The sequence below is a fragment of the Salmo salar genome, chromosome 05 (genome assembly GCF_965601325.2).
Source record: "Salmo salar chromosome 05, fSalSal1, whole genome shotgun sequence".
NCBI classification, from domain to species: Eukaryota; Metazoa; Chordata; class Actinopteri; order Salmoniformes; family Salmonidae; genus Salmo; species Salmo salar.
This window is the reverse complement of record NC_138295.1, coordinates 66814559-66835725: the sequence shown is the minus strand read 5'-3', so window position 1 is coordinate 66835725 and position 21167 is coordinate 66814559. Positions and strand designations below refer to the sequence as shown.

The window sequence follows — 21167 nt, the reverse complement described above, 5'->3', positions numbered from 1 at the left end:
ACCCACACTGGTGTGTGCGGCCAAAGAGCTCTATTATCATGTCATCTGACCATTCTGTATGGAGGAATAGTCTAAGATCCCTCTCAACATGTTCTCCAATCTAACAAAACATTTTAGAAAAAGGCTCAGAGTATTGAAAACACGGGTGCCAATCATTTTGGCCCCTATCGTTTTTTGATTTTATACAAATGATTTGTTAAACAACGTTTTTCCATGAGCAATTGTATTAGTATGAAATCATATATTTTTAAAAATTGCATTCTGTATAGCTCAGTATTTGTATTATTTATTTATTTTATATACAATTTTTGGCTGATCTTTATCAAGGGTGACAATAATTATTGACTTGACTGTATATTGATCAGCGATGTATTTCACTCAAAGATATTATAATCAAATCCATAATTATTTATAGGCATTGGAGAGTTTATTCATTCAAAACATGTTATTACAAGGCAATTGATAGCTATTAGACACCAATTCACTCTAGAATTAGGCCTGGTTTAAATGATCTAAAGCTTTTTGGCTCTACATATTAAAGCAATTATCTTTTGCCATTGTTGTTAGGGCATCGACCTTGTAGGAATAATGAATGTGGCAGGTGCTCGTTTTGTTATCTCTACTGTAGCACAGATGAATATGGCAGGTGCTAGTTTTGTTCTCTTTACTGTAGCACATATAACCCCAGAACCCTTGCTCTAGATAGCCAGGTGGGAGCTCCAAGGAGAGCCTTGCATCATTACCACCATGAGTTGGGATCGACAGTTAACCTGTCAATTCACCGCTGTGGTGAATGCGTCAGTGGCCAGATGCAAAGTGGGAGTCACCCAGATTAGACTCGAATTAGATACATATGACCTTCATCTCGCTCAATTAAATTACACCCAAAAGGCTTTATTGGCATGGAGTCTAACCACAGAAGCATATTACATCTGACGACGGAAATGAGATCTCACCCTTGTGAGATCTCAATGGGAAACTGGTTTGATAGTTACCCTGATAATTTATGACAATGGCAATTCGTATTTTTTTCCTCTGCAGGTACCAGACTGATGGTGTTGTACTGCAACCTGGTGGATAATGTGAGCACTCTCGCTTGTACTGCGCCCTGCACTAGGTGTCAGTATGTGCTTTTTCGTCCTTTTATGGAAAGTATCTTCAACCTAGAAAAGAACCAGGAAGTAACTCCGTCGTTTGTTTAGATTATTAGCTAGAACGCTCTTGGCAACTTCAGGAGTTACGTTTTTGCTTGCTTTAGAAAGTGAAAGGTGTAGCTAGATAGAGTAATTCAAAATAGCATCATAACATGAATAAAACAGAGAGAGGAATCATGAGCTCATTGCTTGTTGTGGCTGTAACCTATGTCCTCGTTAGCCGAGCAGAATGTCACACTAGTACTACGCCAACGCCATTGAATTGTAAGATACTATTCCTACATTTTTTGGTTACGAAATGTATCAACAGCATTCAGTATTGTCATTGCTCGTTACATTTATTTGTTTGCATTATGTCGCTTCCAAGGTCTCGATGGCTAGCTAGCTAACTATAACTGAAATGCGTCATCAGCTAACGTTAGCTTGCTAGTTTAGCAAAAATAATCAACTTTGAGTTGATGTGACATGCACAATTGTAGACAGTATGGCGATTTAGCCTAGTTTTTAGCAGAGCACAGCTAAGACTTACTGAATTCAAATAAGAACACACATTTTCTTTCATTTCAGCTTGCAAAGCCTTCTCAACTTGTGACTCATGCATTCAAAACCCAAAGGTAAGTAGCATATTATGTAACACTTCCTATTTGTAAAGCATTATAGTCTGTATAGCCTTCGCTACTAAGTTAACGTTGTCACTCGGGCTATGTTCAATAATATATACTTTTTTTTGGTCAATTTGTACCATTTTGTACAAGGGTCACATCATTGCAAGTAAGCTGTCTGAATCCATTTTAAGTTACTCAATATAAATTAGAGCAGGGAACTACACGATATTATCACGATACTTAGATGCCGATACGATATATATTATGATTCTCATTATTCCATATGTATTGCGATTCGATGTTCCAAACATATTGCGCACCATTTGTCTGCTGCAGAGGGACGAGAATCATGAGAAACAAGTTTTGAGCAGTCATGGAAATAAAAGTACTGTAAACAAATTGGCTACCAATTTAAAAATATGGAAAACAATATTTGAAGGAAAGATACTGGAGCTTTGGTATAGGTACAGCCAACTAGCACAAAAGTAATATTGTGATATTGTCAAAAAGATGCAATATGATATATCGTCAAAAAGAATAATAACTAACACTAATAGAAATACATCAATTGATGGACACAGTCAAGGACATGGGTGAAGGCTGGGAATAGGTGATCCTGCACATATCAACTCTTTGAGAATTGAAGTAATAGGCTAATGATGAGTGTCTTTCCTCAGTGCCTGTGGTGCATGACCAACGACACGTGCACAGACTACCCAGTGAGCTACATTCTGCCTCCACCTGCAGTGTGCAAACTGTCACAGGCACGATGGGGAGTGTGTTGGGGTGAGTGAAATGAAGTTTTACTTGATGTGACCTCCCATTAGACCTCCTGATGTGGGTGCAGGCTTTAATTCTAATCAACTTATTGTAGTGTTCGATTTAGACATGAATTAGTGTAATCAAGTGTGTTACTACTTTGCTAGAACAAAAGCCTGCCCTGTACCCACATCAGCCCATGGCGGGCCACATGCTTAGTTGGGTATCTGTTAAGGTCAATATAGCAACAGTCAGATTAATACAGAATAGTACATCTGATTGTGGTTGGTGGAGCCTAAATTCTTCAGGGCATGGATTCTACAAGGTGTGGTGTTAAAACGTTGCTCAATTGGTATCACAGGACCTAACGTGTGCCAGAAAAACATTCCCCACACCATTACACCACCAGCAGCCTATACCGTTGACACCAGGCAGGATGAGGTCATGTACTGCTTGTGTTCCCACTGGAGCCGCTTCTTCTTGTTTTTAGCTGATAGCAGTGTAACCAGGTGTGGTTGTCTGCTGTAATAGACAATCCGTGACAAGGACCGAAGAGTTCTGCACACCACTTTTGAACTGTGCTGTTATTTGCCTGTTTGTGGCCCGCCTGTTAGCTTGCACAATTCTTGCCATTCTCCTTTGACCTCGCTCATCAATGAGCTGTTTTCACCCACAGGACTATCGCTGACTGGATGTTTTTTGTTTGTCGCACCATTCCTAGACACTACTGTGCCTGTAAAGTCCAGGAGGCTGGCCAGTTTCTGAGATACTGGAAAGGGGCGCACTTGGCACCGCCGATCATACCAAGCTCAAAGTCGCTTAGGTCATTCGTTTTTCCCATTCTAACGTTCAAACAGTAACGGAATGCGTCTGCCTGCATTATATAGTAAGCCAATGCCACGTAACTCACTGTCTGTAGGAGCTTATCATTTTCGTGAACTGAGTGGTGTTCCTAATAACGGGCCACTGAGAAAGTATTCACGCCACTTGACTTTTTCTACATTTGGTTGTGTTTGTTAAAGGCGGAGATTTCGTCATTGGCCTACACACAATACTCCATAATGTCAGTGTATTTATAGTGTTTAACATGTCTTTTGAATGACCACCTCATCTCTGTACCCCACACATACAATTGTCTGTATGGTCTCTCAGTCGAGCAGTGAATTTCAAACACAGATTCAACCACAAAAACCAGGGAGGTTTTCCAGTGCCTCACAAAGAAGGGCACCCATTGGTAGACGGGTAAAAAATAAAAAAGCAGACATTTAATATCCCGTTGAAGTTATTAATTACACTTTGGGTGGTGTATCAATACACCCAATCACTACAAAGATACAGGCATTCTTTTTAACTCAGTTGCCAGAGAGGAAGGAAACTGCTCAGGGACTTTAAAACAGTTTGAGTTTAATGGCTGTGTCGTGGTCTCAGGTTTGATGCACCTGTACTGTCGCCGCCTTCTAGATGGTAGCGCGGTGAACAGGCCGTGGCTCATTCAGGCCTAGTAGATGTCAGCCAGCCTGCCCCCTCTGGCTGTTCTGTGTTGATTAACCTCTTGGGGCTAGGTGGGACGCTAGCGTGCCACCTGTGGTGCACTCCATCAACAGCAGGTGCATTTCAAGAGCGGCAAATTTGAATCCAAATAAATGTCAAAATTCAAATTTTTCAAAAATACAACTATGTTACACCATTTGAAAGATAAACATCTCCTTAATCTAACCACGTTTTACGATTTCAAAAAGGTTTTACGGCGAAAGCATAAATTTAGAGTATGTTAGGACAGTACATTTACAAGAGTTGTGTGTAATGTTTTGTCAAGTCAAAGACAGGGTCACCAAAACCATAAAACCAGCTAAAATGATACACTAACCTTTTACAATCTCCATCAGATGACACTCCTAGGACATTATGTTAGACAATGCATGCATTTTTAGTTCTATCAAGTTCATATTTATATACAAAAACAGCGTTTTACTATGGCATTGATGTTGAGGAAATCGTTTCCCTCCAATAACCGGCAGTCAAGTCAGCGTCACAAATTAAATAATTAAAATTAGAAAACATTGGTAAAATATTATATTGTCATTTAAAGAATTATAGATTTACATCTTTTGAACGCAATCAACTTGCCAGATTTAAAAATAACCTTACTGGGAAATCACACTTTGCAATAATCTGAGCACTGTGCCCAGAAAAATACGCGTTGCGATACAGACTAGACGTCATGTTGGGGAGATCTAAAATCGAAAATACTATGTAAATAATCCATTACCTTTGATTCTCTTCATCAGATGTCACTTCCAGGTATCACAGGTCCATAACGAATGTAGTTTTGTTCAAAAAATCTCATCATTTATGTCCAAAAATCTCCGTCTCGTTAGCACATGATGTAAGCCAGCCGGACTTCTCGTCATGAACGAGGGGAAAAAATATATTTCCGTTCGTTCAAACATGTCAAACGTTGTATAGCATAAATCATTAGGGCCTTTTTTAACCAGAACATGAATAATATTCAAGGTGGACGAATGCATAGCCTTTTATAACGTATTGGAACGAGGGTACCCAACATGAAGTAGCGCGCCAGGTGTCTAATGGGACATCACCGTTCCATGGCTCTTGTTCGGTCAGATCTCCCTCCAGAAGACTCAAAACACTTTGTAAAGGCTGGTGACATCTAGTGGAAGCAATAGGAAGTGCCAAAATATTCCTAAACCCCTGTGTTTTTCAATGGGATAGGTTTAAAATCAATACAACACATCAGGTATCCACTTCCTGTCAGAAAATGTCTCAGGGTTTTGCCTGCCAAATGAGTTCTGTTATACTCACAGACACCATTCAAACAGTTTTGGAAACTTTAGAGTGTTTTCTATCCATATATAATAAGTATATGCATATTCTAGTTACTGGGTAGGATTAGTAACCAGATTAAATCGGGTACATTTTTTTTATCCAGACGTGCAAATGCTGCCCCCTAGACCCAACAGGTTAAAGAGCCCCCCCCCCCCACTGACTGATCCACACTCACACACTGGGGCTGCCTGCTGAAGCTTGCAGGGGCTCTGATCACAGGCCTCTGGGCCACAGATGACGGATGCATGCGGTGTCTGGCTGGTTTCTGAGCACAACCATGGGGTTAGATACCAGGGATACATAATAAGGAATAACACACATTCCACAGTGTTGTTATGATCATTTTAATAAGTAAAGAAGAGATCTATCATTTTGTTTTGCAAAAAAATCTCTGACACACATATTGGCAGATTTAATTAAGAATACAATGTTTTATGACATGAGAATCTGGAAACAACCATCTTTGTCCAAACTAGTTACTAATCAGTTTAAATCCTTCTCGACTTGTGACTCGTGCATTCAAAAACCAAAGGTAAGAAGAATATTATGCAACAATTCTTGACCAACATTTATTTTGTCCAAACTAAATCGAGGAAGTACAAAAATCTTGACATAAAACCCCACTTGTAATTTCAAAAACACACCAGCAGGTGGCAGTAATGTCTAAGAAAGGTGCATTGTTGAATAGTGGTCTGAGTCCCAAGCTGAGCTTTTCATATCACTCAATCACAGGCTGGTACTGCTCAGGCTAATTAAATAATACTGCATATCTGACAATCAACATCAGTGCAGTCTGTGCACCCCTCATTTGAATCTGTTTGATTCCTCATGGGTTTATTAGTCATATACCTACATTATGATAGAATAAATGCATCGTCACATGAATAATTAATTGTTCTCTTCATCCTTGATAAAGGATAGTGTTGTGAACGTGTGTGAAATTCACTTAAAAATCTAATAAACTTGAAGCATGTTGTTATTTGTTCGTATCTTGACCTTTGACCTGTTCTCTGTTCCAGTGAACTTCGAGGCTCTGATCATTGCCATGGCAGTGTTAGGCGGTACCATCATCATCAGCATTGCAGTCTGTTGCTGCTGCTGCTGTTGCTGCAAGAAACGTCAATCAGGGTAATACAGGAAGTGATGTCACAGAATTGCCCTGTCTCACCTAATATTAAGGGATACTTGCAAAGAATGGCAAGGGCTTTATCAGTCATTATCCTAGGAAAACCTCCACTCTAACCATATCAGACTCCTTATAAATGTGCTGATATTACTCATATTCTTTGTTACATCCAACATGAAATTATTCAAAATGCAAATCTCTATTCACGTGCACCATCCATGTACAGTCGTTATACCCTTTTATTAAAACCGGTAGGTACAGTCCTGGATGGTGATCCTGTCCTGCTTGTTATGTGATTCTAGGAGGGAGGAATAAAAAACTGTCACTACATAGCGGAATGTTTTAAAACGTCATGTCAATCAAGTGCTTGCTGGCCTGACACCCTGATTGGCAGCCATTTTAACTGCACCCGCTCTGTGCAGCTCAATCATCTATCATAACTAAACATGAAGGCCGTGAAGATGAAACAACATGTCTGTCCGAAATGAAATTCCACAGACACGCTTACACAGTTCATATTTCTCACCTCCCAATCATTGGAATGCCTCTGCATATATTGGCAAAATTATTTGTTCCATTTTAAGATTACATCCAATTAACAAAGATGACACCTCTCTCGTTTCCCCAGCAGAACCTCTCACCTGTCAGAACCTCTCCCCTTTCCAAGCTTCCACAACAGCAGCCTCACTTTTTGCATTAAACACAACCAGCAGAATAACAGCATACAGGATTACTTCTTGTTGGTAGCATCTATGCAAAGTGAAGAGCAACAGCCGTTCTATACAACAGATCTTGCAGTGTTATTGTTGACAAGAAATACTATCCAAGTCTCATTTCCACTCGGAGACAAAGTATATCATGTACTGTACAAGGAAAGTGTGTTCTCAGACCAATCTGTGCTAGTGTCTCTGTCTGTAAACGTGATGTTTCAAGGTGATTGTAACGCTGCCTGTGTCTCTGTGTCTCACCAGGCCAGACAGAGATGAGGAGAGGTTTGCAAGGAGGAGAGAGGAGATCAGACAGCGTGCTGATGAACGGTAAGGATTCATTAGTTATCGCACCCTCTGCTTCACACTGGCTTTCAAACCACTACTAAAAGAGGCCCCATTTTTATCAACACAATGATTTGTGTGAGCCCACACTGTTAGTTGCTAAGATTTTTGGGGAGGCGCTTGTATCCGTTTCAATGATGGAAAGCACTTCCCACAGCTACCTGCTCAGATTCAGTTTTCTACTCTGCTGCTGGTGACCTATAGAGACGTTCTCTGTCAGGGTTGGGGATTTGAACAGTTGGTGAGCTGTTCCCCTTCAAGCAGAACTGTCCCCAGGAGAATTGTGTGTGTGTGTGTGTGTCCAAACACCAACCGAGAGGATTGTAATCACTGACTCCAGCTCTTAGTCCTAAGCAGCTGATAATGAGGTCATAAGTGTGTGGTGGGTATAGAACATCTTGTAGTGTAGTGGTAGTAATGGGATTCTGAGCCACACTTCCTCCTACACTGAATCACGGTGTACTAAAGCTGGTCTGGAACCCCTCTTACATAAATGTTTCAGCCTTTCTTTCAATTGTTTCCCGCCTGTCGTCCACCGAGGATATCCTGATGTGTTGTTTAACGTGGTGAGCAGTCAGTCATGCAGAAAGACTGTCGGTAACAGTAAGTTTATCATCTGGTGTACTGGGGAGTCTTGGCTCACTGTGTGTTTCTGAATTAAATCAGCCTCTGTGAACCTTTCTTCTATCAAGCCAGGGAATGTAGAGTATATTCACTCAGTCAGTTCCTGATGTGGCTCAAACCTCTATAGTCTGTGTTAGTGTACTGACCTACATAGACAGTGTTGCTGTTCTGGTGGGAACAGAGAGGACCCAGCCCTGTTTTATGCACCATGGGAGAGGAGGGAGCCTCTAGAGAGATTACAGCACGTCCCCAGAGTCTGCAGATGGAGAGGTTAGGACACAGCTAAGAGCTCTGGGCCCTCTGTCATCTGAGCCACAGATGGGGATCGTTCTACAGAACAACTAAACAGACATAAGTTACCACATCACATCCCTACCATCCAAACTCCACCGACTCTTACTGGATCTCTATGTTGGAGAATGTCCCATTGAAATAACACAGGGTTTAGGTTAAGTTTGTCCTGACTCCCTATCAAACCAAGGGGTTTAGAGAGGTCTAAGACGGCGGTAGAGAGCAAGTTTAGAAAGAGTGCACTTGAGTCTTTGAGATTGTATTCATCCCTCTCGCTCTTTTTCATTTTCTTCCTGTTGCTCACCCTCCCTCCTCCCCTCCCACTTGTTGCCTTGGTGCATGGTTATGTTGGAGTCAGTCAGCTGAGAGGGAGGGGGGGGGGAGAGACAGATGGTGGTCAGGACAGCCTCTGCTCCTCTCTGCTCCCTGTGTTGTCAGCCTGCCTGCCTCCTCTGATTGCTGCTCCCCAGATCACTACCTTGCATTAAAGAGCCCAAACTGATTTACACTGTCTGTCTTTGTGTGGGACTGCCACTGGGGACCCAGTGAATTTACGTCCCTGGAGGGGCCAACAACCACAACCACCTCCCCTCCCTGCCTCCTTTGTGTCCCCCATAAAGTTAGAGCGATGGCTGGGTGGCAGGCTCCTCAGCCTGCCCTGTGCTCGTATTTCACCTACTGCTGGCCATGCCGGTGTAAAACACAGTGTCTTGTTGTTTACGAGCCTCAATCAGGGGCCATGGGGAGGTAAACAATGACACTAAAGCTGCCTTAAATTATGTCAGATGTCTAAAGGCTTAATGCTGCCACTTTAAGGCATGGCAGCTTCGTTCAGCAAGATGGAGGCTGGAGTCAACTTTGTGTTTGTAGAGGACACATATAGATGCTACTTTTGTTATTGATTGCTTTTGACAACCATATTTGATATCTCCGCAACTGCAGTCCGTTACTTGACTTGATAAGGTATTTGCAGCCTGGGCAAAGTTCTTCCATTAAGCGGGGCTCCTCTGAGGAGGCTGGGGAGTATGGTGCAGGAACATGGGAAGTGTCACTGGTGAGAAAGCTGAGGTGCTAAAAGCGGCAGTGTGAAACAACATGTAACAAGTTTAGCAGAAACACCCACTGACTGAGTACGTTTACATGCACAATAATAATTGGATATTAAAAGTGATTATGGCAGTAGGCCAAGTATGGCAATAGTCATGTAAACACCTTAGTCTGCTTAGCTTAATCAGCGTACGGTCTAAATCGAAGTAAGCATGCGCAGATTATAAATCCTGGTTTTCTGAGCAATCTCTGGAATTATTAGGACATGTAAACAGTTTAATCCGTGTTCCAGCAGTGTAACTGATCTGCACATTTGCCAGCACCGGTAGCACAAGCCTCCCTCTTATGCCGAGTGAAGTGAGTTTGGAAAAACTGAAAGTATGCATCTTAGAATTCATTTTCACACACAAACTTTATACGTCCTAACTCAGAATCAAATAGGCTTCGAAAAAATAACATGATCGCTGTGGTAGAATTTTAATTTTGATTGGCGATTTTCTGCATTTATCAAAGTCCCTTTCAGACGTGTCCATGTAAACAGGAATATTTGGGAAATCGTTCTTCTTGCAAAACATGTCAAGGTTTTAAACAAACTATTATATTAATCTGACTATCCACAATAATCGTGTAATTGTGTGCATGTAACAGTGCTCACTGACTGGTGGTTTATAAAGTATGAGGCTTGTATTCACAATCTCCTTCATTACCCAGAATTACTGACTGAGAAGACTTTATAAATCCTACATTACCCAGAAGTACTGACTGAGAAGACTTTATAAATCCTTCATTTCCTACTGTTCATTATCCTGCGCTGTGTTCTTCTGTTAGCGGGTTATTACATGTTCCAGTGTTGCTTATTGTCTTGTTACTGTGTGATAGAACATGACTAGCATTGTCCTCTACTCTGACAGGAAGGTGGAGAGGAAGGTGAGGCATGATGACATCCGCAAGAAGTATGGTACGTATCTCCCTCTCTACTTGTATAGAAGTTAAATGTCATTATTTTAGCTATTATATTAGGATCCACATTAACTGTTGCCATAGCATCAGCTACTCTTCCTGGGGTCCACACACAACATGAAACGTGACACAGAACAGCTCAAGGACAGAACTACATAAATGTATACAATGGTATGTCTCAACTTTTTACCAGCAACTTATCTTGTATCTAATATGAACCAAGGACTCCCTCTAACCTCTTATGCAATTAGACCCAAGATACACTTCCTTATATAATCTGACCCAATGACCTTGCTCTACTTCACCTGATATGAAAGTCTTCTGAGACTACATTTACAAGCCTCTTGCTGTTCTGTGGCCTGATGTACTTTACATGGGTGTGATGGGATGAGCGTTCAGCATTCATTGTCCTCTATCCATAGGGCCGTCCATTTCCATATTTTCTAGGGTGTTGCTTATTGAATTTCCATCCTCGGTCACATTAATGCATTATTCAGCGTAGTGAACGTGTCCCAAAGCAAGCCCACGCAGCCCACATATTGGTTACTCTACCTCAAGTCTCTCGAAATCAATTCTAACACGATGCATCACACTTTGGATGTCAGATACTGGGCATCTCATTAACATCTGCATGTTAGTACAGGTCAGCACAACACACACAGTTCCCCATGTTGAAACATTGATACAGAAACACAGGCCAACTCGGTCTCAGGTAATATCTTGATTCTGAATACTGTAACAACCCGTAAGGCTCCGTTAGCTGGTGTATTCAGTATGCCGAACAGTGTAGGAGAGTGGGGGGAGCAGAGAGGTGAGGTGACTAGGAATGAGCAGCAGTCTGTAGGGCAGAGGGCTCCCTGGGGTGAATAGGAATGATGGGAGATATGAGCACTGCAGTCAGTCCCAGGGTTGACCGAAATGCGGGTGGGATGTCCGGACTTCCTGCTTATTCCCTCCTTATTCCAGGAATTATCCAACTGAGGTTTTTGGAAAACCTAGGATTTTTGGGAAAGTCACCGGCATTTTTCAGTCCTTAGTCAGTCTATATGAGTTATGGGAGTTATGAGACGAGCAGAGCAGAGTGTCTCTGGGGTCTGATACTATAACCTCTGCTCTATGCTAGGCCTCTGACCCTGGGACTGAAGAGAGGGGTGGTGTATATGAAGACATCTGCTTCTGGTTAAGTGTGAGAGGGGGGTAGCATAACTCTAAAGCTCTCTGAAAAGTGACTATTCCTAGTGAATATTTCTCTGTTACTGATGTGTTGTCAAGTTTGAGATCTTTCCATACATTCCCTTCACGGTCTCGAGGTATGTGTTAATGTCTCTGTGGTATTGGTTGCAGTTCCACATCAATTGTGAATTTCTTTATGGACAACATGACAGAGTGATGGATGGTGGTCTCCTTCACATGCCCCCTGCTTAGTGAAGTCTATGTACATTAGGGACCGCTTGGCATTTGTCTGCTACTCAAACAAGCTGTGTGTGTCTGTGTGTGTGTGTGCGCGCCTTTCACCCAGTAAATCCTCAGAGATCAAACAACACCTAGTGACCTGCACCACATTCCCATCATCTCGACAGCCTCTGTACAACCCTACTTGGCAGCCTCTGTACCACCCCACTTGGCAGCCTCTGTACCACTCCACTTGGCAGCCTCTGTACAACCCTACTTGGCAGCCTTTGTACCACCCCACTTGGCAGCCTCTGTACCACTCCACTTGGCAGCCTCTGTACCACCCCACTTGGCAGCCTCTGTACCACCCCACTTGGCAGCCTCTGTACCACCCCACTTGGCAGCCTCTGTACCACCCCACTTGGCAGCCTCTGTACCACCCCACTTGGCAGCCTCTGTACCACCCCACTCGGCAGACTCTGTACCACCCCACTCGGCAGACTCTGTACCACCCCACTCGGCAGACTCTGTACCACCCCACTCGGCAGACTCTGTACCACCCCACTCGGCAGACTCTGTACCACCCCACTCGGCAGACTCTGTACCACCCCACTCGGCAGACTCTGTACCACCCCACTCGGCAGACTCTGTACCACCCCACTCGGCAGACTCTGTACCACCCCACTCGGCAGCCTCTGTACCACCCCTAGAAAATGTAACTATATACAGTGGGCTCCAAAATTACTGGCACCCCTGACTGGCAATGCACAAACAATACTTAAAAATATATAAACACTATAATTATGGAGAAACTCAAAATACCAACATGTGAAAAATACTGTACTTTATTAATGTTTAAATGGAATGTTTAAATATCAATGTCCTCCAACTCAAGGTTTCACAATTAATGGCACCCTTAAATATTATTGTAAATAATCTACCAAATTTAAACCAGGAATTAAATTCCACTTATTTAAGTTTATCTAAGTGTTAAGGAACTATTCAGTCATTACATCACTTCCTTTTTCACTAGGGTATAAAAATTAGGTAACACACATGCAATATCCCTTTGTCATCCAACACCATAAAGAAAAGAACTGGCAGTTCAAAAGGGACAGATGGTCGTAGACCTTCATAAATCTGGTAATGGCAACAAGAAGATCCACAAACGATTGACTATACCACTGAGCGCTGTCAGGGCAATTATTTAAAAAAATAAAAAGATATGGAACAGTTGAAAACCTCATGGGTAGAGGACGCAAATGCATTTTGCCCCCCAGGATAGGGAGGAGGATCGTGAGAGAAGCAACAAAATCCCCAAGAATCACTGTGAAAGAATTGCAGGCCTTGGTGGCGTCTTGGTCACCAGGTTTAAAAAATCACCACCAGACGCCACCTCCACAACCACAGGCTCTTTGGAAGGGTTGCCAGAAGAAAGCCCTTTCTGACCCCAAGACACAGACGCACGCGCTTGGAGTTTGCCAAACGCCATTTAAATTATGACTGGAAGAAGGTGCTCTGGTCAGATGAGACCAAAATTGAACGTTTTTGTCAGATACAGCATCGGCATGTTTGGTGTCGAAACAGAGATGCATACAAGGAGAGGCACCTCATACCCACGGTGAAATATGGTGGTGGGTCAGTGATGTTTTGGGGCTGTTTTAATTCCAGAGGTCCAGAGGCACTGGTTAAGATTGATGGCATAATGAATTCCACCAAGTACCTGGCAATTTTGGCTGACAATCTGGTTGCCTCTGCCAGAAGCCTGGGACTTGGCTGTCTGTGGACTTTCCAACAGGACAATGACCCAAAACATACCTCAAGGTCCACACAGAAATGCTTCTGTGACAACAAAATCAATGTTCTGCCATGGCTATCTCAGTCACCGGACCTCAATCCAATCGAAAACCTGTGGGCTGAGTTGAAGAGGGCAGTTGATAAGCGCAAACCCAAGAATGTGAAGGATCTTGAAAGGATCTGCATAGAGGAATGGTCCCAAATCCCTCCAAATGTGTTCCTTAACCTTGTCAAACATTACAGGAAAAGACCATGCTGTTATCCCTGCCAGAGGTGGTTGCACTAAGTACTAAATGAGGAGTGCCAATAATTATGAAACCTTGATTTTGGTGTGATGTATTTTGTATTAAATAATTGTATGATTTTGGTGGGTTCCGTTGAAACATTAATAAAGTACAGTATTTCTCATATGTTGGTATTTTGAGTTTCTCTATAATTTTATTGTTTATTTTTTTAAAGTATTGTTTGTGCATTGCCAGTCAGGGGTGCCAGTAATTTTGGAGCCCACTATAGAATACTATGATGGACATGAACCTTCTTATGATGTGAAGAATGTTAGCCATTTTGTCAGGGAGTTGGTCAACCATGGTTTGCCAGTGCTGTGATAAGATATTGTGTAAAATAATGAATTTGAAGAATTGAGCTGCACTGTATGTATGTTTGTTAGCTGGCTAGCCAGGCCGTTTTAGAGGAATGATTCCATTAGGGTTTTAACTTAACTACCAATTTGCCAACATTCCATTCAAACAATGCAGTCAATCCACAGCCATGCACTTTCTGAAATCAGTTGATGATAGGACTTAGACAAGTTGTAAATGCAACAAGTACTGATTGTATCATTAGGGCTCCCGAGTGGCGCAGCGGTTTAAGGCACTGCATCTCAGTCCAAGAGGCATCACTACAGTCCCTGGTTCAAATCCAGGCTGTATCACATCCGGCCGTGATTGGGAGTCCAATATGGTCCCCCAAACCAGCGTCGCCCAGGTTTGGCCGGGGTAGGCCGTCCATTGTAAATAAGAATTTGTTCTTAACTGACTTGCCTAGATAAATACAAATATATCGTTTTCCAAGATAACAAAACATTTGACATTTATGGTCTGTTTGCATATATTTTAAAGTCTATTTAAACATAACATTTGTATGAATCCCAATATAAACTGTATTTATAATTATGACTATTTTAGGGAGACAATTCTATAACACAATTTCTGATATCACATATCAGGATTATGCCTCTACTGCCATTCATTCCAATTAGACTGTTTGGATTTTTCCCTGACCAAAATATGGTTGTCATTTTGACCACATTCTGGAACTTTGAGGGTTAATGTCTCTAGTAATTTAATAGGATCTCTATGCTCTAGACAGCCTCTGTACAACCCCTACACAGCCCAGTCATAACGCAGCAGCTTCTAATCACTGTTTTTCAATGTTCCCCATCTTTCCTTTTTATTTCTCTCTCTCTGTATTTGTTTTTACAGGTCTTGTCCCTGACTCTGACCACCCATACAGCAAGTTTGAAAATGAGTAAAGCAGAAACCTGTGTTTGAGTGAAGAGAAGAGTTGTTCAGATGGCCCTGCTCTACTCTGCTCCATCCTCTTTTGGCTGACTATCATCCTGTCCTGCTGACTGTTTTAGCTTAGAGAGCAGACACACACACACACACACACACACACACACACACACACACACACACACACACCTATATATCAAGACCGGTCTATCATCATGATTAATCTAAATCAAAACCTTTGCCTATAATTATTAAATGCAGTTTTTATTCATTCATTTTAGGTTCTGATTGAAAATTATTTACAGTTTGAGAATGTTATGTTTGTCACACGATTAAGAAGTTTGAGGAAGTCTGTAATATTTAGTTTGCTGTTGGAGACATGGCACTGAGTGGAGCTTCTTAACTTTCTGCACATTGTCTTTGTATTTTTGTGAAATCTGATTTAAAAGAGCCTTTGTTTTAAACTACTGTAATATCTGTGAGTACGTTTGCGCTTTGTATATATTTCATAAACCAAGATCATAATTATGCTCAATCTGATACATTTCCTAATAAATGTTTTATTTTAAAGTAAAATGTTTAACATTTTAAGGACTTAACAAGCCTAAGATCACCATACTCAATGCCAAGCGTCGTCTGGAGTGGTATAAAGCTCACCGCCATTGGACTCTAAAGAAGTGGAAACGCGTTGTCTGGAGTGATGAATCACTCTTTACCATCTGGCAGTCCGGAAGGATGAATCTGGGTTTGGCGGATGCCAGGCGAACGCTACCTACCTGAATGCTTAGTGACAACTGTAAAGTTTGGTGTAGGAGGAATAATGGTCTGGGCTGTTTTTCATGGTTCGGGCTAGGCCCCTTAGTTTTAGTGAAGGGAAATCTTAATGCTACAGCATACAATGACATTCTAGACGTTTCTGTGCTTCCAACTTTGTGGCAACAGTTTGGGGAAGGCCCTTTCCTGTTTCAGCATGACAATGCCCCACGCACAAAGCAAGGTCCATACAGAAATGGTTAATCAAGATTGGTGTGGAAGAACTTGATTGGCTTGCACAGAGTTCTGACATCAACCCCATCGAACACCTTTGGGATGAATTGGAACGCCGACTGCGATCCAGGCCTAATTGCCCAACATCAGTGCTCGACCTCTCTAATGCTATTGTGGCTGAAAGGAAGCAAGCGCCCGACCTCACAAATGCTCTTGTGGCTGAAGGGAAGCAAATCCCCGCAGAAATGTTTCAACGTCTAGTGGAATGTCTTCCCAGAAGAGTGGAGGCTGTTATAGCAGCAAATGGGGGACCAACCCCATATTAATGCCCATGATTTTGGAATTAGATTTTCGACACGCAGGTGTCCACATACTTTTGGTCATGTAGTGAACCTCATCAGCCTCTCCACCCCTTCTTATTCGTAACCATACCCCAATCTACCAGATGTCTGGATGGGGTTGCCAGTCCTTATAATGACAAATTTACTGCCCTGTATGGACATTCAACATCTTAATGGCAGTGCTACTATGGAAAGTTTGCTCATTAAAGGGATACTTCGGAATTTAGACAATGATGCCCTATATCTACTTCTGCTGAGTCAGTTGAACTCGTAGATACCATTTTTATATCTGTGTCCGGTATGAAGTAAGTTGGAGGTAGTTTCACAAGCATGTTAGCAGATACCCATAGAATTCCAGTCATTGCGCTAATGCTACACTGAACAAAAATAAAAATGTAACATGAAGTGTTGGTCCCATGTTTCATGAGCTGAAATAAAAGATCCCAGAAATGTTCCATATGCACAAAAAGCGTATTTCTCTCTGTACAAATTTGGCCAGGTATAAGCTACACACAATGATCAAATTTGCATTTTATCGAGATACCGTGATGAGATTCTGAGGACCATTGTGTTGTGCCATTCATCCGCCGCCATAACCTCAAATATGAGAGTGTGCACTTGGTTAGGCTAGTGGCAAAACTGCTATCTAAATGGAATCTAATTCTAATGCTAGTCGATGATTTGTTGTTGCGACTTCTGCACGTGTGCACAGTCTGAATCTACAAGGACAGGCACAGCCTATTTGACATGCAAATCTCCTGAAAAGCTTATCTTTTGTTCCATCATTTGCAATGCAGACAACACCCAGACCAGACGTTTTTAAACGGTGAAAATACTGAGCAGGAGAAGTCAAATCAGGTGATTATGAAACACTTTAAGGTGGTATTTACCACTCTGGAGTGGTCCAAGACAGATTAAAGGACATATCAATTCATCTGAGGCTCATCACTTTTATTGGTTTTATTGAACAGTTATAAAGAGGTTCTTGGGCAGACATGCTGTGCACCTGTTTATAGTGGAATCGTGTAATAGACTCATTGGTTGTCTCATATGGGTTACACATTGAATAAGAACACCTCAAAGGATTTCCCTTTCACATGTACAGGGCCGGCCCAGACAGGACAGCCTGTCATAATTGATTTGGAATACATAGCATACTTTACAATGCCATCATGCCAGTCTGTTTGTGCCGTAATGCAAACTCCAAACATGACAATGACAACAATGGAGTTGGCAAGAACACCAACAGATCTGGGAGCAGGCTATACTTTACACTCATGTTTAATTGTATTGAAGAATTTCTCATTGAACAATGAAACCCATTGAGTCATAAAAATGACAGAACCATGTAGGTGCTCAGATTTGGACAGGACAGTGGACACCCTACCTTCCCTGGAGGAATGTATGTGTACATTAAAACAACATGGCCTTGACAAACCCCTCCACATTCCTAGCATGTTTCCCATGCTTTGTGTGATGTATTGTTGTCTCTACCTTCTTGCCCTTTGTGCTGTTGTCTGTGCCCAATAATGTTTGTACCATGTTTTATGCTGCTACCATGTTGTGTTGCTACCATGTTGTTGTTATGTTGTGTTTATACCATGCTGTGTTGTCATGTGTTGCTGCCTTGCTATGTTGTTGTCTTAGGTCTCTCTTTATGTAGTGTTGTGTTGTCTCTCTTGTTGTGATGTGTGTTTTGTCCTATATTTATATTGTATTTATTTTTTACTTCTTAATCCAAAGCCCCCGTCCTTGCAGGAGGCCTTTTACCTTTTGGTAGGCCATCATTGTAAATAAGAATTTGTTCTTAACTGACTTGCCTAGTTAAATAAAGGTTAAATAAAAAATGTAAAATACAATTGATCTAAAACACTCTATAGGCTACATATGCACCACCAAGTCAGAACAGTATGCTAAGTTATGAGGGGGAAAAGGACCAAATTATTAGGGTGAGGCACATGGGCTTCTAACAGCTTAATACAAAACATACACTTAATATTGCTTTCTTTGCTACAGTATACATATCTCTCTGGCATATTACATCATTTATGCAGCACCATACAAGACATTTTAGGACTTAACCATGTTGTGCTGTGCTCACTTGAACAGGAAGGTGGGGCAGCGATCCTTCTTGTGGGCAAATTCTTTCATGAAACTTTGTTATCAAAGTCTGACATTCTCTGGATTTATGGTGCTTTCAAGACAACTGGGAACTCTGAAAAAAACAAGTTTGAATCATGGCCTCCTTGATCTTTAGGTCGGAGCTCTAGAATGAGGCCCGAGTTCCTGACTTGAAATTCCGAGTTGGATTACCATTCAAAACGTATTTTCCCAGTCGGAGCAAATTTTTTTCCAAATTCCCAATTGTCTTGAACTCACTGACGTCTGAGATTTACCAGTTCCAAGTTTCCAGTTGTTTTGAAAGCGCCAGAAGTCATGCAAGATTGACAGCATGGCCAATCTATTCAACCTTTTCTGGCCCATGGTGTTGGGTGAGAATGTTTATCCTTTTAAGCTTGGAAAAGAGACACTAAAACCCAGACATGGACCACACACCCTCTCCACTGAATAGCAGGCAGGGGAATCAAAATAGTGATTGCTTTGCGATGCTTGCATTTAGCCACTGATTCCTTCCAAACCACTCGCAAACCAATTTGGGATTTCCAACTTATGTAATGTTTATGTCCAATGGCGATGAGCACCATTGCGTTTTATCTGTAATTTCTCTTCATATGACAAGTATTGAAAAGGATTTGCCAGTAAATTGTCGTCTTGATTCATGATGATGACTGCTTATCTAGCTTGCTAGCTAAGATTTTGAAAGTATGATGTTGACATGATCAGTCCAATCAAAGCTGCGGTAGATATAACGTGATTTGACATTATTTTATCTGTGGCCAATGACCTTGAGCCTTCTTGGATGGGCACTTCTAATGTAAATCTATAGCTGCACCCAAGGGGGCTTGAACTGCCTAGCCCTCCCTCTAGATTCTGCGGTGACGTAGTGTCCCCATGAGTGACAGAACACTGAGCCAAAAAACTAGAAACTAGAGAAGATTATCAACGTCTAAGCTCTGTACTTTCCACTAGCTGCCCCTCCACCACAGAAAGCACTGAGCTAGGCTGAATTACCTTGCATTTTGGAGCTGCCTTACCCAAGAAAGCAAAAAAGAGACCATGTTTGTATGCGGCTTTATTAACTCAAAATATATTTTTTTAATTGTTTGAAACTCATATGTGACATGTATTAATGCCAAAATAACATGCAAAAAAATATATATTTACAGTACCAGTCAAAAGTTTCTACATTGTAGAATAATAGTGAAGACAGAAACTATGAAATAACACATATAGAATCATGTAGTAACCAAAGAAGTGTTAAACAAATCAAAATATATTTAAAATGTGAGATTCTTCAAAATAGCCACTCTTTGTCTTGATGACAGCTTTGCACACTCTTGGCATTCTCTCAACCAGCTTCATGAGGAATGCTTGAAGGAGATCCCACATATGCTGAGCACTTGTTGGCTGCTTTTCCTTCACGCTGCGGTCCAACTCATCCCAAACCATCTCAATTGGGTTGAGGTTGGGTGATTGTGGAGGCCAGGTCATCTGATGCAGCACTCCATCACTCTCTTTGGATAAATAGCCCTTACACAGCCTGGAGGTGTGATTTGGGTCATTGTCCTGTTGAAAAACAAATGATAGTCCCACTAAGAGCAAACCAGATGGGATGGCGTACGTATTGCTGCAGAATGCTGTGGTAGCCATGCTGGTTAAGTGTGCCTTGAATTCTAAATAAATCCCTGACAGTGTCACTAGCAAGGCACCCCCACACCATCCCACCTCCTCCTCCATGCTTCACGGTGGGAACCACACATGCGGAGATCATCCGTTCACCTACTATGCGTTTCACAAAGACATGGCGGTTGAAATCAAAAATCTCAAATTTGAACTCATCAGACAAAAGGACAGATTTCCACCGGTCTAATGTCCATTGCTCGTGTTTTTTGGCCCAAGCAAGTCTCTTCTTATTATTGGTGTCCTTTAGTAGTGGTTTCTTTGCAACAATTTGACCATGAAGGCCTGATTCATGTCTCCTCTGAACAGTTGATGTTGGGATGTGTCTTTAACTTGAACTCTGTGAAGCATGTATTTGGGCTGCAATCTGAAGTGCTGTTAACTCTAATGAACTTATCCTCTGCAGCAGAGGTAACTCTGGGTCTTCCTTTCCTTCCTTTCCTCATGAGAGCCAGTTTCATCATAGCGCTTGATGGTTTTTGCAACTGCACTTGAAGAAACTTTCAAAGTACTTGAAATGTTCCGCATTGACTGACTTTCATGTCTTAAAGTAATGGACTGTTGTTTCTCTTTGCTTATTTGAGCTGTTCTTGACATAATATTTTTATATTTTTTCTTTTTTTCTTTTATTTTTATTTCACCTTTTGTTAACTAGGTGTTCTTTGTTATTCTTTGTTAGCTACTAGCTTCTTCCAGGAGAGTCCCTAGCAACTGCTTAGCAACTGGTAAACAATTCAGCTAGCTAAGATAACTGTACAATTTTATGAAAAATAGTTACTTTTTCAAAAGCCTATCTTCTTTGTTTGTTGCTTGTTTTGTCTCCAATTCAGTCTTGCAGTTTTCTTTTGCTTTTTTTCCAATGTACTTCAT

The 21167-nt window shown here is 41.6% G+C and overlaps 1 protein-coding gene across 1 annotated transcript; it reads left to right on the top strand.

Annotated features, from left to right (window-relative positions):
* The first annotated feature begins 1122 nt into the window (after positions 1-1122).
* On the top strand, positions 1123-15703 carry LOC106605506 (pituitary tumor-transforming gene 1 protein-interacting protein). Its single transcript, XM_014201243.3, has 7 exons — positions 1123-1418; positions 1722-1768; positions 2437-2545; positions 6385-6493; positions 7463-7528; positions 10417-10463; positions 15136-15703. Exons 1-7 carry the CDS (start codon positions 1307-1309, stop codon positions 15183-15185), a joined length of 540 nt encoding a protein of 179 aa, XP_014056718.1. The 5' UTR covers positions 1123-1306; the 3' UTR covers positions 15186-15703.
* Positions 15704-21167: the final 5464 nt, after the last annotated feature.